Raw genomic sequence first — 27,829 nt, 5'->3', positions numbered from 1 at the left:
AGGGCTAATGCGAATGCAAAGGCTTTAAATGGCAGATCCTGTTTACTCAGTGAAAATTATACTGGGAAAAAAAAAAACCTATACAGCTAAACCAACTTTAAAAGCTTAAGAATTATATTATCAGTAACATGCAAATAAAGATGGTAAAAGAGAGTTGAGAATCAGGAAAAACAAAAGTAAAAACCTGACAAATTTCAAAAGCTAAATTCTAGCTCTTTTCGGTTTTCATAATTTATTACCTTTTGTAGCATTTGATACCTGGTGACCACTGTTTAAAAATAAAGCGGAAGGTGGCTGCGAAAGTACTGGACATTTTAAGGTGACAGCATGTTAAGACAGAATTCCTCACCACTGAATCTGGAGCCAAAGGTTTAAACTGCATATGTCATGTTACTGAAGAGCAGTCACCCCCCACTGCACATGCATCCCTGACTCCTGACACCACTGCAAAATTCCACCCTACCCGTACTCATCCTCCTTAAGAGAAACAGAGCTTAAAAAAGAACAGGAAACATCAGATTCACTTGTGTGCACAGCATATTTCTGCCAGTATCCCCAGCATTTTATTTTAACAACTTTTAAGAAAACTCTGAAAAAGATTGTACGGACAAGAAATAACAAACACAAAACCACCACAACCACACCACACTGGAAACACCATATGAGAAGTAACAAGTAATCTCCTATGATCAAAAAGGTGAATCAGACAATTAACCAGCATCTTGAGGAAAAATGCATCTGGATCTCAGACTCTGCTACAACGCCCTCTGACTCACCTGTGATTTGACTGAGCTACTATTTTTAAAAAAAAATCATTTGCATTTCCATTTTAAAGTAGGATTTATGAGGTTTCGCACTTCAGAAATCTCTTTTGCATTTTTTCCTCTTTTGAGTATTTTTCTTCTTCTTCCTCATTAAATTTGGATCATAGAGTAAGTAATGAGCACCTTTACTTTGGTTAGCTAGAAGGAGGTCAAAAGGAGGTTCATCAACTTCATGTTAGATATCGTAAAGGATGAATTTCCAAAGATCAAATAAAAGCTGTTTTAAACATTTTTTTCTAAGAAATCCCTTCTCTTAAAACATAATTTAACCCTCTTGTCATGTCATTTTCCATAGTAAATTCTTGCATTCTCCAGTTAATGTGAATTTGAAGTAGTCATACAAAACGGCAGATACACTGGCAAAAGACCCACCAGATGAGTTGCTCTGAAGCAGTATTTTTAACAGTTTATTTTTAAAAAATAAGTTTATGTTTTAAAAAACCCAAGAATAAGGTTCACGTATTTGAAAACAAGAGCCTAAATGATCATATTCTAAGTTTTGAGGACAGCGTCACACAAGCTAGACTGTTCTCATTTTCATGCTATACACTTAAGTGAACATTACGTGACCCTGCTAAATGGCACTAGCTGATATCGAGGTAATCCAGATATATCTTACATGCAAAAAGGCAAGTTTTTGTAGCAAGCTCACTAATGTCACATGATAGTGATGAAATGTGGAAGGGAATTATCTAACACTGGACATATTATTTACTTTCTCTCCACCTCAGTTCCCTCATGTACTCTGATTCTTTCCTCTCCTTATAAAGCACTTTGAGATATGGAAAACTAGAAGGACTAGATATGGTTAACGTGCAATAGCTGGTTGTCAAATCTTCGTAAAAGCAAGGCACAGCGGTGTCATTTTTACCACAGGACAGATCAACACTGTACACTATCCACGTTTGACCATCCTATATCACAATAAAAAAGCCTTTAGTAACTCTCTGCTAGTGGTAATGATGAGAAAACCCCTATTTTTAAGTGGTCTGTACCCTGAAAGAAGGACCTTTCATTATAAAGCCCAGTATAAGCATTCTCTTGTATCTGTATTTCATGTCTAAAGTTTTATTTTCCCATCACTTGCCTTTCACTGTCTCTTGTAAACTGTTGGCTTCCAATTCTGTGAAGTATCACCTTCGTATCTGCATACAAGCTTTCACTCTTAGCCTTCCTGCAGGGAGATGGAGCTGAGACTAAAAATTCCTTAGTTCCAGTTACATTATTTGGTAGCCTTTGGCAAATCACTGGGCAATCACTGACCTCTCCCATGCCAGATTCTTTCTCAAGATTGTCTGCAAAACAGATGTGTAGATAATTTAGCCAATGTTTATACTGCTCTGGAACTGCACCATACTATTATGTTGCAGTCATTTGCTCGCATGTCATGTGAAGTGCCCTACCATTTACCCCAGCTTCCCTTGACCACTTCCTCCCTTCTGACAACATCCCCTTTTTTCCTCTCATCTCCAAATAGTTAGTCCTCATTCTTCCTTCAGAAAATTCTTTGTTAAATACACCTGGTAAATGACATATTTCACAAGAATGCATGTGTATGGTGTGTGTTTGTATCCTGTTATTGCTCAGGCACAGTCTTTGGACACAATGTGCAGCAGGCCTTCTATGCCACCTGGGCCTTTTTCCAGTAGGAAGTAATAAATCGATTCCTGGCAAACAGAAAAGCAATCAATAACACTGCATTATCTTACCTGTAAAATGTCTACAGTACCTAAAAGGGAAGCAATTCAGACAATGCACCTCTCCAGCAACACCCCTTTTCTTAGCTCCCTACCTGAATATTTCAGGACGTTCTACAGGTCTGAGGTTCTGGGGTGACCAGGGAAGATAAAAAATGCTAACCCAGATGGAGGTCACACTACACAAAGCTATAGAAGAGTGGATCATCCCTGATCCACACCAAGTCCCATTTAAACCTCTTGGGAAGTGTTATTGCACAGGCTTGCTAGCACCTGTGTCGCTACATTATGACTGGAGTACACTGTCAGAACTATACAGGCTAAATGCTAAAAACACCTCCTAATCATCTCTGAAAACTCAGAAGCTATTAGACGATGGAGAAGCTTAAGGAAGCCATGGCCTAAAGATTAATTTACACTCTGAAGAACAAATACTTATTTTCTCTTAAGGTTTGCTACTTTCTCTGTAACATGCAATTTTACAAGTTTGTAACATGTCTTTGCAAGCCAGTATGAAATCTGCAGAGACACCCTAATATGCTAAATAGATCTGGATAAGAGACTTGTGCTGCCAATTTATGGGACAAACAGCCAAAAACCAGCAGGAATCAAAACTTAAAACTCTAAGAAAAATACATGGTTATTTGCAACCACATATTCTGAGTTATATTCATAAAGGGAATGCTAAGAACTCTTGGATTAAGAGTGGAAGGCTGATGTTACTATGAAAAGTTAAATGCTATGGCAATATTTTGCCATGCACCCCTACCTACAAAGTCTGATGTAGCATGGGCAACACTGAAAACCTGCATGCCTTGAAATGCCTCATCTTGGAAAGGAAATTTCTTGCTTGTGCCAGCAGCAGCTCTTCACTACTAAAAAACAATCAGCAGGATGCATTAAAACCCAGGAAGTGCCAAGGCCCTGACACAAGGTCAATTGCAAGGGAATTTAATAGTAAACCATAAATGCAGTAGCATTGATTAATGTGCTACAGTGTGGGAGCAGTACACAAAAGCTGAAAATCCCCTCCACCTCGTAAATTTATTTAAGATGCCAATCAGATCTTGTACCTAGAGACACAAGTGAACCATACACTATCAAACTTTAGGTTTAAAACTCAGATGAATCATGCATTTCTGCTACAGGTAACCAGTTCAAAATAAAACTGAAGACTGATGGAGAGCTATGATTTGTACAAACCTTTTACATCCTCTTCTCCATTCATCAGAAAAGTTCTGCTTTATGCCCTGTACTCATGTGCCACATCAGTCTCTCAAAACTGTAGAACAAAACCTTCCAGGTTAAGTCTTACTCTTTTATGACTGTCTTTACTCACAAGTATAGCTTTAGCTTATGGTCATGCAGCATTTCATCACTGCAGATGCTTTGATATGCATGAAATTCACACCAATTTCACAGTAAGACTAAGGTGTGGGTGTTAGGTGTTGGAAATGTGAGAAAAGCAAAGCAGTGAGAGATCTGTAAAGCACACATATTTCCTTGACACAGGGTGCCCAGAGCAAGCACAGGACGGGATGGAGGTCCAGTGATTTGTGTTTGTCGTGGCACCAAGGAGGAATGCGAAGCGGGGTGTAGGCCGCGCGGTCCCATTCTTTCACTCCTCTCAAGGACAGATTTATCTCCCACTCTACCCTAATGATTTCTGCAGTAGCACGCTGACCTTGTTCCTCATCCTCCCTTTTTTCTCACAAAAAACAGCTGCACACCTCGCACCAAGCCGGCCTGTTTCTCATCCTCCCTTTTTTCCCCCAAAAACCAGCTGTACCCCTTGGCACCAAGGAATGTACTGTGTCGTTACTCAAAAGATAATGACTTGACTACAGTCCCACCCACTCACACATACATACTAAGATAAATACTACCCCAAGTTTGTACCTAATTTGGAGGGACGATAATCCGACACCAAATCAGAGGGACAGATCAATGGGTTTGTGCTCTCGCCCCCCCACCTCCCCAGAAGGGACACCTTTTGGTAAGATTTCCCTCGACTACGCTGAGTTGACTACCTGGGAACTAAGTGTGTGTGGTTGCAATCATTTTTCTTTTGTGTAGTGCTATATAGCCAACCTGCAGTTCGTGCATTTATCGAAGGCAATCTTAAAGAATCTGTAGATGTTGCATGAAAATAAATCGTACTCTTCGTGAATCTGGCAGCTTCTCTTGAATGCAACCAGGCTTGCAGCATATGGGCTGTTTGGGCATCCGGGTCACACCTACAGTTACGGCCCTGTATTATTCGTGAACCTGACTGCTTCTTTTGAATGCAACTGGACCTACAGCATACGGGCTGTTTGTGCATCTGGGTCAGGCCTATAGTTACGGCCCCAACTGGCATACCTACTAAGAGATAAGTCCAGCTGCCCCTAGCCCCTCTAATCTCTGAGGACCGGCTAGAACGTAAGGGGATTCATCTCTTACCAAATTAATTCATCACCTTAAATGCCACAGTGGGCCATGTTAAAAAATTTATACTGGTGTTCATATGATGCAAAAGGATGTGATTTTTTTGTAGTCAGTGTATACTCCCTAAGTTACAGTAAACAGTTTTAAAAGAAATGGATCCATATGAGCAGCATTGCTGTTTTTTAACACTGCTGATTTCTTTAAAGGGCCAAAACTCTGTGTGTAGACAAAGTCTGCGTTACTCGTTGAAATTTATACTGAAAGTACCTGTTACAGCAAGAAACTGCACTTGAGTTCCCAACATCCTAGGTTAGGTCTCTGACTAGTCCTATTCTTTTGGTTTTCTAAGACACCTACATTATCAGCTCTTCAAGAGTTCCAGAAACTCCCAAGACATCCATACAGGCTTTCAGGTTTAAGGCTCTAGGGTTCTTCAACAGATCTGGGAAAGGAGGTTACACATAGTGTTACAAAAAGACAACTCTGAATCAAAAAAACGCTCCACAGCTCACTTTAAATGAATATACTAGATTTGATGTTATCTTAAAGAGATTTTCGGGTTTTAAACAGACTTCTCTGCCAAAACTGGAAGCCAGAAATGTAGATGATACATGTATGAGCATAACCTGAGCTACTTAATAACTAGATAACTAACAGCAGTTAAGCCACAAAAGTACAGATTTCCATGCAGGTCTTCAAGTACTGTGCAGACTTAGACGGCTCATGTCAAGGCCTGGAGCAGTGCAGCTTCACTATTTTTTAGCCAAACAGATTAAAGCTATCTTAAGCATAGCGCAGTCTTACCTACCAAAAATGTACCTTAAATATGAATAATTTACATGTAACCTTCTGATTTTTAAGAAGCTGAAACAACGCTACAACAGATGTGAGAGACCTGTGTATTTCAAACGGATGGTAATGCTACAGCTGACAGCACCTTAACTGTCAATGCTGTTGTGCTGATCCAGTGTATTTGTGTTGTACCTTCAGCACAGTTCCTACTTTCTACCAGTAAAGCATCTTCCTCACATGCAGTCCAGCTACAAATGACAGGGCTGTTTTAGAACATAAGCTGTGTGTCACTTTTTTCCCTTGGTATGTTAAGATTTTCAGTGGGAGATCCCTTTGGAGAGGCAGTTCTGAGGGTCAGACTCAAACTACACAGGTGTCTAGTTTTTGTTTCAGCCTCGTGAAATTCTTTGTGGCCCTTTATTTATTTTAGTATTGGTCCTTCTGTTCTTGCCTTTCTTACTCATCTGCCACTCATTATCTTTTTATTTCTCTTCCAGTACTGTTTATTATATTCAGGTCTAAAATTAGGTTCAGATCTTGCAGACTTCACTTAATGCTTCATGACACTGATCTCAACTATTAACTGGCCAACACAGGAATTGTGATTTGCCCCTATACTTGGAGCACACAAATGAATTTTCATTTCATTAACGTGACAGAAGAAATTATGCCAGTATTTATATCCATTTTAAACAGCATACAACATACATTGATGCCTTTTGGCTTTATATGGACAAGACAGGGCATTTAAAAGTCATTACAGAAATCACAATTAGGTGTGATACAAGTGGTCATCAGCTACAACACTGTTCAACAGAATTCAAGACAACAGCAAACAGTTTTCCAACACCGTGGTGAATTTTTGACAAAACTGACTCTTCTATAACCTCAGGAATACAGATATTTGTCATGAAGCAATAAAACCTGTCTACTGTTGGGGATATTTTGACAGGAATAACCTGTGAATCCACTTTATCCACTAGACAGTTTCTGCAACACTACAAAACATGTCTCGAGAGGGTATTTCAGGCCTGAAATAGAGAAGTGTCCTACAGCAATTCAGGGCTCAACTACAAATGTGTATCTCTAAAAGTTTTATTATTAAAAATTAAGCCAAAATATATAGGAGCCTGGAAAAAAAAAAATGCAGGAGGTTAAGAATGCTCAAATTCTGACCCTAGTAAGCTCAAAACTATTGAAGACTCTAAAGAAGCAGTGCTGTGAGTAGCTGAACTGATTTAAAAGCTAACACTGAAAGAAGTTGCTCTTGCTTCTCCTACCTCCTATCCTGGCTTAGTCCCCTCCTTCATAATTGATCTGGTACTTGCTGAACCTGGTTCAACTCACTGATCTGCAAGACCTTTTACTAACTCAAAGACAGTAACATTATTGGATTTCCTGATCCAGCTTACAGCTGTGGAAGTACTCATGTTGACACAGGGAGGTGGGACAGGAATGTCAGAGTGAATGTCTTTGATCACAAATGTAGGGCACCCAGTCCTGATTTTGGTCTAGTTTTTATTAGAAACATGTATCAGCAGTGGCTACTGCCTTTGAAAATCAGATCATCTACAGTAGTGGCAATTAACAAAAGAATGTGATTCTTGTCTGTCAGTCCTCGCTTTTGCCCCTCTAAATGGTAACTGCCCACAGACTAACTGTAAAGATTCCGTCCAAAATGATGGCTTCACACCAGCTTTTGGGGCACACAAAGGAGTGAAGAGAATTAAATTCCACTCTGATCTTGGGGAAACCATTTAGTGCTTCTCTGCTGCAACCCATCACTTAGGAAAACCAGGATAACGACAATTTTGTTATCTCTTGGTGATGATATGAAGATAAATATGTTTTTAAATAAGAGGTTTCTCAATACTATGGTCATCAATACCCTATAAGAATTATTTTAGCATGAAATTTTGACATTAAAAGTACATTTTTCTTCAGTAGTTATACTTCTGACAGAACAATAACTTCCTTTTAGGAACTCTGATTTTGCCTTCCTATCCTTGTGAACATTTTTTTCACTACTAAGCCCCGTAATTATTATTGTGGCCTAATCCTGTAACTGACCGTGTGCACTATGCACCTTTTGTACCTTCCTGAAGCCTCAGGGATTTCCCTGTTACTTCTATGGACCTAAATCTACTTCCATGCCATATATCTGTAAAGCAAGTAAAAGCTTATGCGGTCTCCCTCAATCACCGCCATGAACTACTAAAATAAAGGCTTTTGTTTCTGGAGTCAAGGTCTTAATTACCTTTTCTTTCTGGTCAACTTCCAGAGCAGCTCAGTCGATGAGATTAACACACGCTGGGGTGGCCTCGTGCCCAGGGGACACTTAAACACATAATAGCACAAACTGCCCTTTTCTGCTGTCCTCGACGGCCGCCTACCCCCGAGCTCCAGCCGCCGAAGGGATGCGAAGCCGCCGTCGGGTTTTGCAGGAGGACGTCTCGGCCTCCGCAGCACTTGCCCGGCCCAGACCCCTGACACCCTCAAAATGTCACCCGCCGTTAGGAAGGGGGGACCTCCCTCCACCTCCGAGTCCCGACTGAGAGGTGAAAACGGACAGGTCGGTCGTGAGGGCCTTGCCTTTTCACGCCCAGAACCGACCGTGCCCGCTCCCCTCAGGCTGAGGGCCGGCACCTGCGCGGCAGAACGTCCCAGGCCGCCCGCAGGACTGAGGCACCTCGCGCGGGGCGCGGAGGGCGGCAACCCCGGCCGGGCGGCGGCCTCGCCTCGCCCCCGCCGAGCACCTGGCTGCCGGCGGCTGCCCGCCGAGCCGCGGCCGGCTGTGAGGCCCGCAGGCCGGCAGCCACCGACCCTCGCGTCCGGCCGGCAGCCGCCGACAGCCCCGTCTTCCTGCCGGCTCGTTTGTCCCCACGGCCGCACGGCGACGCGGGTGGCTCCGCCACAGCCTCCTCGCGAATTAGTGCGGGTTCCTCCACGACCGCTGCTTCCACGTTTCGCCCCCTGTCAGGTCTCGGCTTAGGAGCCCGGCCCCGGTGTCCTCCCACCCCACCAGCAGCTCGCCCGGCCCCGCAGCCAGGCTGCCTGTCTGTCCCCCCGACCGTCCCGGCGGGCTTACCGGTGGCACCACGCACATCCCAGCGTAATGGCCGCGACCCCTCGCTCCGTCTCCGCGGCCGCCCCGCCCCGCCGGTGCTGCCCGGCCCCCGCGGCACCGCCGCGCCCCTCTGCCGCCCCAGCCCGCCTCCGCCCCCTTTCCTCGTCACCGCTCTCGGCACCTCAGCCTGCCCTTACCGGCCTTTTGCCGCTCTTTTCTTCCCGCCTCTTTCCCGCTGTGGTCTTTCTCCCCTGGGGAGTGACTGAGGCAGGACCCGCCGGGCCGGGCTGCAGTGGGGGGCCCCTCCGAAAGCGGCTCCGCCGTACAGCCCACGGCCCCGGGTGAGGAAGCTTTGCTCGTTGCCGTAGGGGCCAGGCCTTTGGTTGCCGCTTCGGGAGGTGAGGTTCGGTACCGCCAAACAAGCCCTTTCCCCCAGCTGGGGGCAAACCCAGTCCCAAACCAGCCGCACGGGCTGCATGCAGGCAAAGGGCCGTCATGCTCAGGCATCAGCAGTTTTTCTCCTGCCGTGCTGAAGTGCTGAGTTTTCAAAGTGAAAAATGAAGAGAGCTGCTTTTACAATCTGCATCAACCACAGCGCTTGCCCATCCAAAGGTTAGTTACCGTTTAAAGGCATTTTTTTTTCCTTCAGGCCTCAGCAGATGGAGGCTGTGGCAGGAGTGCGGCTGTGACAGAACCTGACGCCCTTGACAGCTTGTTGGAGAAATTGATGTTCTTGATGTTTTGCCAAGACAATCTGGCACTGAAGGCAGCTCGGCCTGTCTAAACATCAAGTTTTCTAGCCACTGGGCTAATCAAGGTTAGCAAACACTCTTTATTCTCTAGGAAGTAAGCCTCTGGCTATTGAGAAACTTAGCTTAAACAAATCACTGCCATCAGGAACCTCAGTGAGTTGTTTCATCAATAGCCCTTCTGAAGCCTCGCACTGTCCTTTTTGCTCTTATGGCCTTCCAGAGCACTCTTGAAGGCTGCCCCTTACAATGAAATCACATGGCCTTTTACACAAAGGTAAGAAAATTCCTACTCCAAGACCATTTTGTGCTGGAAAAGGACTTAAAAAAAACAGAAAAAAAGTTATTTGCGGACCCCTTGGTCCCTACTGAAATGCATCGGAGTTACCAGTGCTTGTCCAGTATCAACAATGAATTCCTAACAGAGAGCTGGAGGGGCTGTGCGGAGCAGTGGCAGTTAGTTGTGCTCTCCTTCCCATGTGCATGGCATCATTTTCCTCTGTTGTCCTGCATTTTATTATGCCCTGCAGCCCTGACCACACACCAAAAACACTTTAGTTATGTTTCAGTGATCAGTAGCTGATGGTCTGTTCTCTGAAGTGCCCATATGGCTAGCAGGAATTTCAAAATATATTGGTGTGTCAGATGGAATAAAAATATATTTAAATGAAGGAAGCCCATTAACTGCTGCCTTGAAAATATGCAGGTTTATTCTTCTGGGCAGGAAAAGATATGGAGTTCTTATGTTTCTTTGGTAGGATCCACAACCTTTGCTGGCTCAGGTGCTGTAGGAAAGAGGATACAATTCTGAGGAGGGCAGAGTGAGCAGCTGTAAGACACAGGTGGTAGTAGGCCTGCCAGGAAACAGTTACTTTAATGTTGTTTAATTGGTTAACATACTGATTTATTGGAACTTTCAGGTTAGCATAGGTGTTTGAGAAAGAAGAGAACATCACACAGCTTTTAACAAAATAGCCATCTCTTCTGTAATCACATCGGAGCTGTAAATAATTCATATGCAGAGTCCCACATTTCCCATTCATAATTTTTCATACATGTCAGTCCATTCTGTAAGTTTACAACTACAGAAGGCATCATTTTATTTCCCTTGTTTGCCTAGCAATAACAATTGCCTCGATTAGGCCTGCACATCAGTGCGCTGCAAAAATACCTGACCAAACCATAAATGAGCTATCTTGGCTGCCTTAGTGCAGCACTCTGTGCAGTTTCATTAGATGTGTTGAAGCAGGGTATATGAGCTGTTCAGAGAGGTAGGTCTGACTGGGTGAGTGGGAGGCTTTACTGGCACCTGACTCGGCCATTACACATACGTATTTTCACTTTTATCCTTTCGTGCTACTGTCTGGTAGTACAAATGGTCTTGATCCCAAGCATGCAAAGCAAGCATTCAGCATGTCTGAGGTGTATTTAAACTGTCTTCTCCCAAGTATGCTATGGATGAGTAACTATAAAGAAGATAATCACCAGAGATAATGCTTGATTGAGAAATCTCACTGATAGCTTTTCTGTGTGGAGGTAATAACGCTGAATGTCATCCACACAGATATATCCCTTTTTTTCCCAGAGAGGTCTGCAGGTGCCTTTCCTATTAACTCCTGAACAGCCACATGAAAAGGGAAAACTATGGGCACATGATGACTCCAGCACAGTTGGAGAACTCTTTGGTCTTCTGTGTTCTTCAACTCTCTACCTGTTCATGTCTGCAATAACTCTGCAAGTACAAGCATGAACAGCTCATTCAGCTGTGCTCATATTGGCACTGGTTGGGGCACATGAAAGAGAGGAGCTTACATCATGGGAACTGTCAACTAAACATGTTGGCAGACTGAAGACTTTCCCATGAAGACCTGGAAGGAAGAGGGAAATTTGTCATAGCATGCCATCAAACATTTCCCAGAGTACCTCAAGTTAATGAAATGCTAAGAACCTGGGTATGATTCCCCACACATTCCAGTGCCAAATCCACATAAATAGCAGTGCCAGTGGGGATTTGGGTTTGTAGACATAGATGGTTATCATTACTGCAGTGTGGATGCTCCTGGACCAGCTTAGCAAGTACAAGGTGCATTCATATCAGGTCAGTGGATGTACCTGAGAGATCTGGTGTGTATTTACAGTATAAATAGTAACATACTATGACATACACTCTGCTTTAAATATCTTTGAAGATGTGGTAGCCTATTAATCATAATTCATAGCCAGAAAGGGACTTGATTATCACCCAGTAATTTGATCACCTTTTTCCTCCTTAGCTCTGTAGTAAACCCAAATAATTTAACCGTAGCAGAAATTTCACCAAAAAAACTTAAATTTTAAATTACATTGAATTATTGTTTACAAGATCATTGGCTAAATGATGTATTTAGAGTCCTAACCAATGTTATACATGAAAACCCAATATTTTGCCAGCGCAAATTAAAGCTGACTGTTGTGCATATGCACCAAGGTAGTCTCTTAGTACAAGATCCTCAGATATATTTCCTTACTCCAGTCTGACTCATTTTACAGGATATGGATGCGCGGTGAATGAGACAGCTGTTTATCTGTTCTAGTCTGTGTGTGGCTATAGCCTTTATTTACCACACACCATCTAAATCTGTATGGGTTTATTGATTTTCTTGTGAGGAGATTGTGTTCATCACTGGAGTCAGCATTTTACAAATATTCATGAATTTTCCTTCACAGCTCCCCGTGAGACAAGAAGGTATTACTGCTTCCATGTTACAAATCAAAAATTGAAAGAAGGGAGAATAAATGCCACAACGTGAAAGTGTTTGCTAGTGATTCTGAGACTACATGCTCAGTTTGAAAGATCTAACACTTGGTTTTATGTGTTTACAGTGGAAGATATATTCTGTGTACATTATGTAGATTTTGTAAATCTTGAGAGAGGTAGAGTAGGTATGTAAATATTATCATGGGAACTTTCCTGAAAGGCACCTTCTGGGTCATTGAATCTGTTCCATTGTTATTGCAAGCATGCCATGTAATCTGGTAAACTGAGTTTTAGCTTAAAAGTAATTAGGTGTTTTGCTCGTATTACTGTATTAAAAAACTGTTCCAGAGTATGGTTACTGTGAGGGTTAAGAATTTTCTTCTAGCTTCTAAACTCAATCTCATACCCATTTGCTCTTACACTAGCAGTGACCACTGTTTTAATGGTTTAAATAGTTCTTTTTGTTCCTGGTGTTTATCCATCCACCTTTGTTTTGCTAAAGTAAACCAGATAAGAATGAATTATATCAAACCAAATGAAGGCTAACTAAATTCTGAATAAAAATGTCTAGCCAAAGGTGTAATGCAGTTTAACCAACTCATTCAGACCTTGGTTAATGTTGGATAAATTGCAATGATGTAGCTTGTGTAGACAAGTTTTAAGGGAGTAACTGACTGTAGAACTCACTCATACAATCCTTGTGCTTTGCCTGTGGTTTATACCATTATGTTTAGCCAGTTGCAGAATGCCAGGAATCGGGAAGCTTGCGTTACAACCCAGTTCTGGAGGGCAGTTATAAACAGTCAGTAGCAGTTATTATTGAAGTAGCATTTACTGATACACCATTCACTGTGGTTTGGCCATCATGTATTAGGAACTTCTGTCCTGAATGTCACTAAGATGATGGGACTTCTTGTTCTAGGGATTTTCATTCTGTTGCCCATTCTGCAGAAAGTAACTATCAACTGGAATTTAACAAGGAGTCTAAAAAAGTCTCACTTTTAAGGGGTTCTGAATTACCAGGACAAGCAGAAAATAATTTTAAATGAGATATCATCATCTTACTGCAACTCCTAATGCCGCAGAAATTTACCTCTTATTTTTGCATTAGTACTTTCTACAATAGGGAAGCTGAACTGGTAATTTATAGTGAGACTCCGGTTTCTACCAATCCAAGTTCACTACCCTGCTGAACTAACATGGGCCCATTGAATAAGAAAAGACAAAACTATAACTAGAGAAAAGGAACACTATCTAATGCTGCTACTCCTGGACTGATGGGAAAGTGTGTATGGTAGGAAAGTAGTACTAGCTAAGTGGAATTTCACACCGATGGCTTTGATGCACTTGGGTAAATTGCTTTGTCCCTTCTTTTTCTGTTTACTGTGGTGTGGCAATTTCCCGTGGCTAATCTTCAGCCTTATCTTATCTACAGCTGTAAACTTATTAGCTTGTTTACACTGCTACAGTTTTATTGTGCATCAGAACACTTTCGATATGCACTTATGTACTTATGTGCCTTCCTTTTCATTGTATATATAAGCAAGTTATTTGACTTGTTGATTTTATCTGGTCCACAAAATAACCTTAATTCTGCATCTTCTTTTTATCAAACGACTATCGGCTAATAAAGTGAGCTGAGTCAGAGATATTAAATGAACTATTTAGTAAAAGTTGTGTTTTCCTCTCTCTTTGCTTGTTAGAAAGTTACTGCCTGGGTTATAATGTTTCTCAAGCTTTTTTTTCTATTCATTGTTTTCTAACTCATAATTTCTGCTGAACAGATGACTCCAACTTACTAAACAAAATTGTTCACTATTTTAACATAGTTACTAATGTCACAACTACTATATCCATTTCTTGAACAAATAAAAATAATCCATCAGATAGGTATGAAGATGCCACTTGGACTTGTGATTCTCTCAGGTATTTTCCACAAGGGAAAATCCAAGGCTTTTTTTTCATAAGATGGTTAATCTAATTTTAGGAAACCTAGTGTCACATCAAAAGTGTCCACAAGACACCACACTGATAAAAACTTTTTTATGGTTCACATGTATTTAAACATTTTTGAAGGTGAAACTCTGTCCCAGCAGACTTTATATCTGATCATCTCACCTTCTAGAGCCACTGTAAACCAAGATGAAGTATAGACCAAGATAAAGTATAGACCAAGACAAAGCACAAGTATGGCTTCAGCTAACTTGAAAGAAATGTTACCACATGTGTGTTTCTGATCTGCTTGGGTAGCCCAGTAGATCACTGATCCAAGATTAATTAACGGCCATGGTAAAGACAAGAGAGATTTATACTTTCACAGTATCTGTAGATCAAGTTCAAACTTGGAAGGAAGCCTAGGGTTTAATTTAACTAGTACTATATGTGACAACATTAGAACAACTGCTCTTTGCTAGGATTTTACATCATATAATGCATTGTAATTAACATATGAAAAAAACATATCCTGTCTTCGAATGAACAATTTATATTTTCTCCTTATTTTCATCCTTTTTTCATAGGTAAAGGAACTATTTAAGGAAAAATAGGAACATTAACATAATTGTAAATTTTCTATTTTAAGTCACTCAGGATTTCTCCTGAAATATTCTCCAAACTGTGACAGGAAGATTTCTTACTACATTCTTTACAGTGGCTTGTGGAAGAACAAGTAGACCATGTCTTTATAGTGCAAAGAGAAATGATCTGGAGAGCAGAATTTGCTCCAGAGTAACTCTAAATAAAAGCAAATACCATCTCAGCTACTTCACTGAAAATTAAGAATATCTCTACTGATGCAATAACATTAAACCATTGCAGATCTGATGTGAGCAAAATACTAATTAAAGCTATTGTCCTCTGCATAATGAGATTCATTATTTCACTATAGAAAACCCTATTTATAAATACATGCATTTTCCTACCTTATACAAGTCTTGCAGTTGTGCATGAGCCAGAGGGTTTTCAGCCTTTTTCAGCTAGCTGGTAATGCTTTTAGGTAAATTAGAACATTTTTTTGTACCTAGAAAGAGAGATTATACATAAGCAAGCTGATATACAATGGTTTTATTGGCATGACTCTCTTACTCATCAGTGACTAAGCCATGAGAAAATTGTTTGTCATTGCAAAGAAGTATGCAGTCTGCTTCTCTTCTTTTTGTATCTTTGTTAATTTGAGACTTTCTCATGCTGAAGAAAAAGGGGAATTGCAGTGATATAATTCAAAGCAGAATTTGTCCCACGAGTCATGGAGGTCATGGGTCATGGAGGTTATGCAACTGCAGCAACAGTGTGACAGTTAGCAAGGTTCAAAAAGTTGGTAACTCTAAAGAAGTTGTCCAGAACACTTACAACTGCTTCCCAAAATCTACTTTTCAAATTAATACATATTTTAGTTAGCTTTGTGTGAAGATGTTACTTTCAGATTCTTTTTTTCTGGCCTCCTTCTCCTCTGCAATGTATTTCTTTGTATTCCTCATGAGCACTACGTTTGTTTGATATCATATTGCCATGTGTTTCCGAAGAAAAAAGAAATTCTATCATTCTAAACACACACCTGGCTTGCTGCCATGGTCATACTTTTCCCAAAATACAAAAGGATAATACAAAAGGTTCTTATCAGATATTATTTAAAGTTAATAAACGTGATGGTATAAAGCCACAAACGTAATGGATTCCTACACCACCTGTAGGAACAGTGAGATATTACTATCTTAATTCTGCAGGTGGGAAAACTCAGATGTAAGATGAAGTGAGTAGCAAATAATATAGTGGCAGAGTTGGAATTTTTTCTTTATCCTAGTTCTGTGCTAAGTATGGTAGTCATACAGTCTGTCTCAGAAAAGAAAAAAAGGGAACAGATGTTAAATATTGTTCAAGGAAAGTTATATGCGTAAAGTGTACTGACTCCTCTTTCCTCATCTTGGATTCAGGCATGGGTAGACAGGATTTGTTGTTTAATAGGAATCTAAGAATGTCTTCAGTGAAGTCTATTCAATTGTTACTTCCCATGGAAATGAGAAAGGCAGAAGTAGGAGGTAGATGCGAAAAGCTGCCCCTTTTATATTATTTAGAGACCCCAAAGAAGTCCAGGCATTCTGGCCGACGTGATATGCTGCCAAACTGGATACAGACTGATAAGACTGAGAAAGACTTGTAAATCCCAAGGCCATTTGCCTTGGGAACAAGTTGGCTGGATTTACCCTGGAAGGGATTGAGTGGTAAAAGGGCACTGCTGTGCTGAACTTGGCAAAAACCACTCAATGTGGACATAGCTGTATCAATAAACTGTGCTTTTTTTCTTAGTCTGTTAAAATTACCTTCTCTTTCTATGCCCTTGGTTGAGACAACCTCTGTCAGCAAAATCAGAGTTTGCCAGTGTAACTATTTGACCAACAGCTGTTTTCATTACCTTAAAATATTATGTGATGAAAATAAAATCTATAGTAGCTATCACAGTAGCTCTCAACTATATTAGCTATAATAAATGCAGTCCATGAATTTCTTGTATGGATGAGGGAAGATGTACCTAGTAGTGTGTTTGTTATTTTAGGAATACTTTCTCCCCACTGCTATTATGATGTGTTGGTGCAACTTGCTATGCAACATATTCCAGTGTCTACTAATTGTTGTTTACTAATAGGGCTAAGAGTCATCATAATCTACCCACATGGAATTTTCTTTTATCTTTTATGATGCCCAAACAATTTTGAAAAGCACCAACACACTATTACCATTCATTATTAATATTAAAATCTTAGGTTTAGAGAAGGGGAGGAATATTTGGCTTATAGTTTTACTGCATCTGCCCTAAAAGTGATTATTAATTTTCTGTTGTTGTTGTTGTCTTTTTGCATTCCAGCCATTACAATCATTAGACCTGCACATGGTGAGTAAAATTCCAGTCCTGACACACACCTAGTATTCAGTTCACCTAGAACTCTTACGCATGAGAAGAGGGATATAGAAAAATAGAAATGGTAACAGTAGATTTTTTTCTTATAAAATGGTAGCAATAAATCAGGTGAAATTAAACTCTTTTCCATGTTCCCTGAACAAAGGGTAAGAAATAATTGTCCTGAACTGCAGGAAAGGGGAGTTAGAAGAATATTCATAGAAACTCCTGTTGGGTGGGAGATAAAGGCTTCTCCCTCTCCTGTCAATGAAGCTTGTCTGCAAAGAAGTGTGTCTTGAGGATGGGAGAGGAAAGGCAAGACATATAGGTCCCAGAATAAGCCTGTGCCTGCCCAGCTGTGGACAGAAAATGGTGACCAGTGGGACTCATGAGCCCACAGGCCCCCTTACTGACTCCAGTTTGTGTTGAGCTATGGATCGTTATTTTAGTGGGTATATGGATCAAGCCAAGTACAGGCTCCTTGGCCTATAAAGTAGGTCACTCTTCCTGTCTAAACTATTCCCCTGTCTCTGTCCTACCAAACAGTGGGTGTGATACCAGCTCCTGGTCCTTCCACTACCTCAGACAGGCAGGTGTTGAGATGTATACAGTACAGATATTTTAAAAAACCCTATGATAATAACTTGTTTGATTTAGAATATTATGTACAAGATTTTTCCCATCTGGTACTTCAAAGTATACTCAGAGAGTCCGACAATAGCAGTTCCTCCCTGAAAATCCTGGAATGTAGCAGAGCTGTTTTGAATGATCTCTCGTATGTTCTTGTCTCTGAAAGGCGGTACAGAGTTTGGTATATAACCTGTGCGTCTCTGAACCATGAGAATGTCCCTTACAGATATTGCTAGATCTTTGGTGCAATCTGTTGGAGGGACAGCACTGCTACAGAAACCAGCAAGAGGATTTTGAAATTTCGGAGTGAGAAGTGAAATCAAGAACATTGAAGGAAGTCCCTGTAGCTACATCTGGAAAAAGCTAGAGAAGATAGAGACACATATAGAGCTGTGGACACAGACTGTATCCACTATGCATGATGTACTGTACTTTCCATGTCTCATAGAGTGAATACACAAGTAATATATTTACAGAATGGGGCGGGGGGGGGAAAGGATGAGAAACAAAATTTGTCATGGTTTTATGTGCTTAAATTTTACAACTAAAATAATTTAAGAAACTGATTTCTCATTCAGGAGAAATTATGATTATAGATTGTGAAAAGCAAATAGAGAATGTTCTGCACATCAGTGTCATGTTGTTTATCCCACCTCACTTACTATGAACTTCACTGGCTAGTCAGTGTAAAAATTAAATGAAGATACATTATTTTCAATCTCCTTCAGCTGTAGCATATCACTATGAGCATGTTTATATGTAAGTTTCTACAAAAGCTTTCAAGATTCCTGGTTTAATAATTAAAGTGGTTCATTGATTGATACTCATGTGTCAAGCTGCAGTTTCAGGACCAACTTCATCTGATCTAAGTGTGGGCTGCCAGAGGGGTAGTTTGTCTTCTCCCTTGGTCCCAACAACAAAGTTCTCCTCTGTCTGAAGTGGTGTTCTGTTCCAACCTGGCTGAAATCTGAAAACCCGTGAAAAAAATAAATCAGTGCAGAAATAACAACTAGTTTTCAGCCATATCAGTTGCAGTTTCATCCTGCAGCCACAGGCACCCTAGTGCTCACAAAAGGGAGGGAGAAGGGAAGCAGAGCTGGAAACAGTGGCTGGGGGACTGATGGGATCTCCCTTTTTCATGGCAACTGGTTCTTAGTTCTGCTTAATCTGAACTGCAACCTCATGTTTCTTCTGCATTTAAAAATCCCATTTACTGTGTTGGCAAAATGAAGAATTATGTATTTATTTCTATTGCCATACCAATTTCAAAATTATACTGATGCTCAGATGTTCTCCCAACTGGATATACTTAGAGCAATGCAAAACACCTTTATTAAGAACCTCTGATTATTAAATTATTTCCCAATGTTTTAATTATTGCCATTCCTCCAAAACCAAGAGCAACAAAAGGATTAATTTTAAAATATGTTTAATTACTGCAGTTTAGGTTGTAGGTTATCTGTAAAAGCAAACAAAACCCTCTATAAATCAGCAGCAATGTGGATAATATAACACGAAGTTCACTCTGCATTTCTTTCTCATAAAGCTGCTTCTTTTCTTGCTGCCCTTCAGCCTACCTATTTTCTGTTCTACAAGTTTCCCTCCCTGTCACTGATTTTGTGGTTATTTGGCAGCTTACATTCAGAGGGGTGGGGTGGATTATTGCTGCTGTGGTACAGAAGCATGAAAACCTCGTATTTTTAAGGCCTAAGACCTGATGGCAGATCCAAATAATGCAAGTCCAGACAAACTCTGAACTGCCAAAGGCCAGCTTTGTATGCCCTACTACTTTGCAGTTGTACACAGGCTTAGAAACGTGGATTTAGCTAACCCAACTCTTGTTTCCTTGTGCCGTCTGACTTTGCTCCTCCTATCTCACTAGGCTGAATCCAAATATTATCTTAAACTACACATCTATGAAAAGTGAAACTTTATTCTTCAGACCTGCAGAAAATAAGCTGCTTTGAAATGTTTACTGAGATTGTATCAGACAGAATGGTGGTTCCCTGTCCTCTTTCATGTGTTCCTGTCTTTCACATGTTACATCTCTTGCATTTGTCACTTGTTTGATCCCGTTCAATGGAGCAGGGTACTCATGACTTTCCTCCTTACTCCCCCTAATTTATTTCTCTCCAAGTTTGGATCTTCTTCGTATTTTTCCTGTGCTGTCTCTGGGTCTGTTTTGTTTGGAGCAGAAACTCCCCCTGCTGCTCTCTTTTGTAGTGTGCAACATTGTACAGCCAAAAGAAATTGGATAGGTTTTCATTACCTAAAAAAGCAAATTCTAGGGGAAAAAAGGCAATTATTAATGAAAATTATACAAAATATTTTATTTGCAATTTCAGCTGTTTCTGAATTTAAGGGCAGCTTCAAGTAATTTCTCCATAATAAAACTGAATACATTTTCCAGAAGCCGTTGCTAAAAATCTAATCTACTAGCAGTAGCAAACCCTGAAAGTGGGTGGATCTGAAAGTTTAGTCAGCAAAACATAAAATCAGTTCTTCCCCATCTGTTTCTTCTCCAAAACTCCCCCACACAACACTGTTCCTACAAGGCCACATACATACCTGTCTTTGGAGAAGACATGCTGCAAACCGACTTAACCAGCTTGGGGTTTTCCACTGACCTTATATCCACCAGTACTGACTTGTAGCTGCTTTCACATTCTTACAGCGCAGTGTTATATAGGCGTAACTCTTCACCTGTGAATTAGCCTAGTGATTTCAGTGAAATAAGGTCTGCCTAGAAGTGTTACCAGTTTCTGTGCGGTTTTGTGTGTTGCTGGGACTTGAATTCCTACAGGTTTTCTTGTACAAGTGGTCTGGGCATTTTTCCTTCTTCACATTCCCATTGAAATCAACTTAAGGCAGGGAAAGGTCACTGCTAATGCTAAAACCTGTTCCATAAACCTCCTCCACGGTCTGGTGAGCGCTGAACACCACTTTGGCAAAGCAGAAACGACTTGTTCACGGTAAACACTGTACGGGCAGCACAGACTTCTGTCGTTAGTATTTCACCTAACTTCCTCAATCTCATTTAACGTCAGAGAAGATGCAGCGCCTGTCGGAAGCTTTGAACTTCCTCCTCTGCCACCAGTTATCCTGTTATGAGTGAAAAAGCGAAACTGCAAAACAGGCAGCATGTAAAAATAGCTTGACTGCTCTTGCGTATCAAAGCTCGTAAAATGTTGGGAGTTCCAACTCCACCCGCCGGCGGCCGGAGGGTAGCGCAGAGCACCTGCGGCCTGAGGCGGCGGGGGCGGGCCCTGGCCCGTGCGCATGCGCGTCACCGCCCGAGGGGAGGGGGACGCGCGTGCTCGCGGTCACGTGCCTGGGGGGAGGCGGAAGGGGCCGGGAGATGCTGCGGTTGCTGGAGAAGCTCCCGCCGGGCCGGGCCGTCGAGGTGGGCTCCCCGGGCGGGCGGGCGGCAGCGGGGCCCCGGCGCCTCTGAGGCAGGCGGAGCTGCGGCTGTCGTGCCGGTCAGCAGCCCGCCTTTTTCCCTGGCAGATAGGACGGCTGCTTTCCGTTAAGTCAGGACCTCTGGGCCGCTGCCGCCGTGAAGGGAACTTGGGGGGTGGGGGCGCGGCGGGAGCGGGTGGGTTCCCTCCTGTCCCGGTCGGGCGGTGTCCGGTAACGGCCCTCGGGGCTGGGGAGGGCGGTGTTCCCCGCGGGGAGGCCGAGGTGCCGCTCTCCGGCACCTGCAGGGGAGGCCGAGCCCGTGGTCCGCCGGCGGCGCGGGGCTGTGGAATGGGGCTGCTGCCCTCTGCGGGCCTCCCGGGGCTGGCCCCGACCCGCCCGCCTCGCAGGGCCTCCCCAAAACGAAACCAAAAGTACGGGCTCAAAATACGCCGGGGGTGCACCTGCTTTGCTGTTAGATGCTTGGAACTAGCCTTGAGCTCTTCCGCCGGCCGAGGGCTCAGCGCTGTTATTTGGCACTGCGGGGGGTGGTCTCCGTGCGGAGCTCCTGGCTGCTCCCAGAGAGGCTCCCGCGATTTCCAGGTGGTGAAGCGGCGAACTGGCTGGATTTGCCTCACTACGGTGCTCAAAATTACTACAGCAGGCTAAGAAGCCTCAGTGCTAGAGAACACTGGTTTAGGAGACTAGAGAGACCCACAGGCACAGGCGTGAAGATCAGCACTTTGAGTTGTGCAATCCCAGTGCAGAGTTGACTGAGGTGCCCTTTGGTGTGGCAGCTTTGCTGCTCAGCAGTACATAACAGTTGTGCACAAAACTATTAAGTCCAAAAGTAAGTCCAAGGTGAATCTGAATCACGTTGTTATTTCTGTGGCAAAACTTGTGGATTGACTCTGGGAGAGAGGGGGGGACAGTTCATATTCAGGGACTACCTCTTTATGACTTTTTTTTAGAATGGTGCATTGGCTGCATTTGAAGCACTGAGACAGTACGAGTGATAACTGAATCACCTGATCAGTCTTATAGCTGGTGTAGGTTAACTGGGATAGAATTATGCTCTTAAGTTATGTATTGTTGTTTCAGTTTCTTCATAAAATAATTGATGGCATATGTGGCCGTGCATATCCTCGATACCAGGATTATGGCACTATTTGGAGCTTGTCAGAGTGGATGGAAGTTTTAGAAGAAACAATGACATATTTCAAAACTGCAGTTGGCAAAAACATATCTGATGAAGAGGTAAGGGCTCATCACTGGGCTTGACTTTGAGACATCATTCCGAAGTGATTAATCTTGTAGTGTGTTTAGTCCTGAAGTATTTTTATAGTGTAGCATTTGAATAGTAGCGGACTAAGCCTAAATAGGTAGAAGGTGAGCAGCATTTAGAGATACACTGCAAAGGCTTTTAAAAGAAAAAGTGAAATTGACACTTTTATTTTAACTAGCACTGGATAATACTTTTTAAAATACTGTTTTAGCCACTTAAATAGAAGTACCACCAAATTAAGTCTGTTTTCCTTAAAATACATAACCTGTCGTTAGCAATAAAAACAGTTCACACTCTTGTTTGGCTTTCTTTGTTCATTACTACTGCATTGAAGTGTTTTAAAATACTGACTGTATGTAGATCCAAAAAAACCCCAAACCTAGACTGCGACTGGAGGACCAGTGGGACAGCGACTATATTTCAGAGCATTCCGATATGTATGAACATTGCAAAAAAAGTTCTTCCATTATCAGAAATGTTAATTCTCATCTTTTTTACACTGCTTGTATTTTGACTACCTGCTAGTAGCTAGCTCAAAGAAAGATACTTGGTTAGCCATACAAACGTCGGTACATCAGTATGTCTGTTTCAGCTAAACTAATGTATTTTGTCTCTGCTCTGATGTTTATAAACTTTCAGAGCTAAACCTGAGTTGTGTGTGACTTTTTTTGGTTTGATTTTAGGGTGGTGTCTAAGAAGGCCGATAAAGCCTCCATTCTCTTGTGTCTTTTAATTTAAATGACAAGAAATTTTTTATATGTTTCTGTGGTAAATACTATCAGAGAGCAGCCACTGAAGGCAGTATAAGACAGATGAGACTATGGAGTCCAGTATAACAGCTATCTGGGTAGAAGCTTGGATATATACAGAGCACAGCTATTACAGGTAGTACATGTTATTTATGTGGTTCATAATTTAATCAAGCACTTTTTTTATTTTTGAAGGCTGCTCAGCAGATAAATGAGTTAAATTTAAACTATCAAGAAGCAATCACAAAATGTCTAAAAGGCAGAAAGGAAGAAATCAGGAATGCACTAGTGGAAAGAGTAAATGCAATCTCTTCTGCCCAGCTGCAGGATTTTGACTGGCAGTTAAAGGTGAGAGTGTTGCCTTAATGTTGTTTGAAAGAAGTGTTCCACAGCACAGAAGTAACTATCGATACGGTCCCCTTAGGCCTGCTCATTCTGGAGCATGGTTTAATTTTTATAGGTATCAGAAAAGTACATTCATGACAATGCATCAGAGACTTGCCAGAAATTTGTATGAACTGTAAAAGTAAAATTATTCTTTTTTCTTTTTTCTTTCCTCTCCTTTCTTTTAAAGCTGCAATACCTATCTCTTTCCTGAAAGGAGATTGAGGGTTTTTCAGGAAAACCTGAAAGTTTTGTATGCTGTTATGATTTTGAGGCCTGAACAGACAGTATTTTTACTCAAAGGAAGAAGAAATATTTATTTAAAGAGTAGTGGACTGATGCAGGATGTGTTTCCCTGACTTTTTTCAAATGTTTAGATTCCTGCAATAAACAATTATTGAATAATTAGTTTAAAATCATTTATCTTTAGACTTATTTTGATAATAATAACTGTGTTGCCTAAAGTTGGATGGTGCTTTGGGGTTACGAAGACAGCTGCTTTAAATTAAGCTCTATCAAAGACTTAACAATGTTACTTACACTGTTTATATTTTGAGTTAGTCCATGGGAGCTGTTAAATAGTTTTCCATTTCAACAAGGGTGTTAAATAATTTGTGCAGCAAACAGCTTTGGAAATCAAAGAGCAATGCCCACAATAGACAAGATTTTGCAATAGCAAATATGGCATCATAATGTGCTTCAGATGAACTATTACTAGGGATTGATCTCTTGCTAACTGCATTTACTGCTGACAAAAAGATGTTAGACTTATGTGAACTCTTTGTTTTTGTTGTTTCTTTTAACTTTTTCTTCTGGAGGGTTTTTTGAGTTTCTATTTTGTGATACAAATTTCTGGTATGTGTCTGAACTATTTTGCTTTAAACCACTTTTTTCTTTTTTTCTTTTTTTTTTTCTTTGAGCTGGTTGTGATTTTTTTTTTTTTTTTGCTTACTGTAGTTGAACTGTACCAAGGACATTCTCTCCTCTGCTGTACCACATTCTGCTTTCTAAATAAATAAGATAGGCATGTACAATACGGACCTATGGTATGATCAACTGATCTTTGATTTTAATGTATTTCAAAAGCCTTATTTATATTAAAGTGAGTACAACAGTAAACAAAAAAAAAAGCGCAGTTGGTATGTAATCCTCTTCATCAGTGTTTGTCAGGTTATCTGACAAATGGTGTTTGATCAGCTGTAGAGGGAGTAGAAAACTGCACAAAGGTGTCTTCTTTCTCCCAACTGACCCTTCTGTGTGACCCTTCTTGTTGATTACCAGAACTTTGAAGAGTGACTTCAGAATTCATAGACTTCACTTTTAAAGAGCCATGATCAAATGTATCCTTTCTTTTCACCTAGAATACTAAAGTATAGCAGCCCAGTAATTTTAACAAATTGTTTTGATAAATGTATTACTATGAAGAGGGGGTTTTACTATTTAAGTATATTGCCGGTATTAAGAAACAAACAAAAATCCCAACAACGGGGGAAAAAAAAGCAAAACCAAAAACTGCAGAGATGACTTGAGAGGAGTTAGTTTTGTCATGTTGATGTTTGTTTTGGTAGTACGCATTTAATATAAAGTGCAGATGTAATCCTATGAAAGACTAAAAACTTAATGGCTCCACCTTACACTATTGTTGTTTCATCAATCTGCATAGCTTGCTCTCTCCAGTGATAAGATCTCCATGCTGCAAATGCCACTTCTCAATCTTGATTTGGATGTGAGAGAAGATGGTGAAATTAAGCCAATTTCTATAGAGATGAATAAGGAAGAGTTGCAGAACCTAATAAATGCACTGGAAGCCGCTAATAAGGTAGCTTTTTCTGATACCATCCTTTGTTCCTGACTTCTCATGTATTGAGTTTATTTTAACTGAAATTGTTTGTTCTGGGTATCTTGCTGAAAACCCAAAGCAAATCATTCACTGGCAAAATAACTATAGAGTTACAGAAAGCCTCACATAAGGCAGACTATCTTGGATAGACTTCAGGAGTATTTTTAGCACAGTTTAGTCTAGAATTTTTTAAAAATGTAATTAGAATCCTGATAAGCATAGTAGTCAGACCACCATTAGAAAGTCTTATGAGAATAGGAGGAGAAGCAAATGACATGACAAAGTGTCAGATGAGAGTTGATTTTGAAAGTTTGGAGAGAACTCCAATGTTCCCCTGAATTCACAAAATGTCAGTGGCTGGGAATGCACATGGAAGAGTTGTTTGGTTCAAACTGAGTGCCTTAATTTCCATGTCATAGTAAATCAGGAAGAAAGTTAGAAAGATTCCCATACAGTAGCCCAAGAAGAAAATTGCAAGTGAGAGTTTATTTGGAGTCTCTCAGATTTCTTAATAGAAAAGACTAAGGGAAGTGAGAATTCAAAGAAAAATTACATGTGGAAGAAGTGTCATCTGATTTGCACCCTAGTGGTAACTGCAAACCCTGGAGTCCCTACTTGTTCAGTTACCTTTCAGGATTAATTCTGGCTCTGTTACAAAGGAAAGTGGGGGTTTTGTGGTTTTGTTTGGGGTTTTTTAAAATCTGAAAATGTCTTCAAATATTTATTTTCTGTTATTTGGGAGATGGAATTCTCTGACATCTTGCAGCATGAATGTGAAAGTGTTGTATCGACATGTTTTAGAAGTTAGCAGCTTCTAGTTGCTTCATAACATTTAGCAACTAAGGCGTTCTATAGATGTTATATGTAATGTTATGCTATAGCTGGAATCTGTAGATGAACATTTAGAAAAAATCATCAGTATGTAATAACTGAAAATGAAAGATTTATACCTCAGAGTTAAATATTAAGTTACAATAGTGCTGTTAATATTTTGAATTAAAAAGGACACTAAGATTATGTCTACCAGTTGCTTTAACAAGGCTGTGAGACCTCTGAATAACTACGCAGTTCCCAGTGAGAAAAGTGCATTAGTCCAGATACAGGTGGTATTATTGTGAAATGAGAGCCCTTAGCAGCTTGCTTTACCCTGGATTTTTCCCTCCAAAACTAAATAAAAATAGTAGCTTGTCATTAACTCTACGCTATGCAAACAAGGATTTTTCTGGGACATACTCTAGCAGTCTCCACACTTCTTTTATTCTCCTTGAAGGTCTGTATGGAAGCTGTGGGATGTTGTCATGTCCTTACTTGGTATTATTTGTGCACAAGGAGGAATTCACTCTAGAAATGGTCCCTCGGTTCTGCTTTGTGCAGAAGAAATCTCACTGGACCTGGAAATTACCATTCTGCTTTTTGATTACAGGGAGCTGAGGAATGGTTTTCATGCAGTAAGTGCTAAAGAAAGTTATTGGAAGTGATAGTTGTGTGAGGTTGTAAAAGAGAGCTGAGAGAGAGAGGGTGTATTTTCCAGAGGAAAGACATGTTTGTGCAGTTGCATATTACACTAACAGAAAGCAGAATGCTGTATTTCCTAGACTGCTTAAGTTTTGGTGTCATCCAACTTTAATCTCATTCCTTTTCTTCTTTTTGAAGGTTGTCTTGCAACTGAAATGATGGAATTCAGATCAACAACAGTGTCTGCTGGCAATGGCTCCCCAATTAACTTAAAAAAAAAGTTCTCTGCAAAGCCAGAAGTTGTTGATGCTGTAAAATACAGTGAGAATGCTGTTATGACTTGTGACCAAATAAACTGTTGTGTTTGACCTAAAATATAAAAATCCAATGTACAGTCGCTTTTAATGTTAAAGATTTATAGAACTACAGAAAAGTACCCCTTACGATGTGTGCCATATTTGTTTTGGTTAAACTTCATCAGTGACTGCACAGGTGCCTAGTAAAACTAAGGTGTCTTACTTGCATAATAAGTTATCCTTATCTAAAGTGCCACGATAATTAAGAACATGATAGAGTACTTGTAGCAGTAATGTATTTATACTTGTAAATAGTAAATAAACACTTGATTTTGTGTGTGAATAATTGCAGTAAGTTGTTTCTTGATTTTAATTGCTAAACTCAGAATTTTTTTAGATACTGGGGAAAGTCAGCTTTACAAACAGAAGCAGTATAAAATCACAGAATGTTTGAAGTTGGAAGGGACCTCTGTAGGTTATCTTGTCCAACCCTCCTGCTCAAGCAGGGCCACCTAGAGCTGGCTGCACAGGACCGTGTCCAGACAGCTTTTGAATGTCTCCCAAGGATATTGGCAACCTGTTCAGCACTTCAGAAATTGAGGAAGAAGCA

At 40.9% G+C, this 27,829-nt stretch overlaps 2 protein-coding genes and 1 long non-coding RNA gene across 11 annotated transcripts in view; 1 reads left to right on the top strand and 2 right to left on the bottom strand.

The window, feature by feature from the left end:
- The window catches only part of ATP10D (ATPase phospholipid transporting 10D (putative)), a 55,359-nt gene extending 46,482 nt beyond the window's left edge, over positions 1 to 8,877 (bottom strand). For 5 of the 8 annotated variants that reach the window (XR_012623064.1, XM_074822449.1, XM_074822454.1 and 2 more), the window contains exon 1: positions 8,829 to 8,877. The gene's annotated coding sequence lies outside the window, so the exon portion shown is untranslated. Of the gene's footprint in view, positions 1 to 5,305; positions 5,392 to 7,997; positions 8,095 to 8,828 lie in introns of those variants that run through there. The other 3 variants (XM_074822450.1, XM_074822455.1, XM_074822451.1) reach the window with 2 other exon arrangements.
- Positions 8,878 to 10,450: 1,573 nt separating this feature from the next.
- LOC141922733 (uncharacterized) lies at positions 10,451 to 20,985 on the bottom strand. The gene is made up of 3 exons (XR_012623063.1): positions 20,383 to 20,985; positions 15,215 to 18,781; positions 10,451 to 11,424 (listed from the first exon to the last, which is right to left on the bottom strand). It is a non-coding gene; the product is annotated as an uncharacterized LOC141922733 (long non-coding RNA).
- Positions 20,986 to 21,117: 132 nt separating this feature from the next.
- Positions 21,118 to 27,565, top strand: COMMD8 (COMM domain containing 8). 2 transcript variants are annotated; one of them, XM_074822447.1, is made up of 5 exons: positions 21,118 to 21,217; positions 22,312 to 22,467; positions 23,440 to 23,592; positions 25,292 to 25,447; positions 27,122 to 27,565. In XM_074822447.1, the coding sequence occupies exons 1-5, from the start codon at positions 21,173 to 21,175 to the stop codon at positions 27,140 to 27,142; spliced, it is 531 nt and encodes a 176-aa protein (XP_074678548.1). In that variant the 5' UTR covers positions 21,118 to 21,172; the 3' UTR covers positions 27,143 to 27,565. The 2 variants fall into 2 exon arrangements, with proteins under 2 accessions (XP_074678548.1, XP_074678547.1); XM_074822446.1 differs by lacking the exon at positions 27,122 to 27,565 and having other exon boundaries at positions 25,292 to 25,495.
- Positions 27,566 to 27,829: the final 264 nt, after the last annotated feature.

This window comes from Strix aluco, chromosome 4, assembly GCF_031877795.1.
Source record: "Strix aluco isolate bStrAlu1 chromosome 4, bStrAlu1.hap1, whole genome shotgun sequence".
In the NCBI taxonomy this organism is placed as follows: Eukaryota; Metazoa; Chordata; class Aves; order Strigiformes; family Strigidae; genus Strix; species Strix aluco.
This window is presented reverse-complemented; position numbering and strand designations above follow the sequence as displayed.

Bases quoted from the DNA above. Each gene is read 5' to 3' on its own strand.
- COMMD8 (XM_074822446.1), top strand. From the start codon at position 21,173: ATGCTGCGGTTGCTGGAGAAGCTCCCGCCGGGCCGGGCCGTCGAG. The intron at 21,218-22,311 runs GTGGGCTCCCCG...TTGTTGTTTCAG, and splicing joins CGCCGGGCCGGGCCGTCGAG to TTTCTTCATAAAATAATTGA. The intron at 23,593-25,291 runs GTGAGAGTGTTG...CAATCTGCATAG, and splicing joins ATTTTGACTGGCAGTTAAAG to CTTGCTCTCTCCAGTGATAA.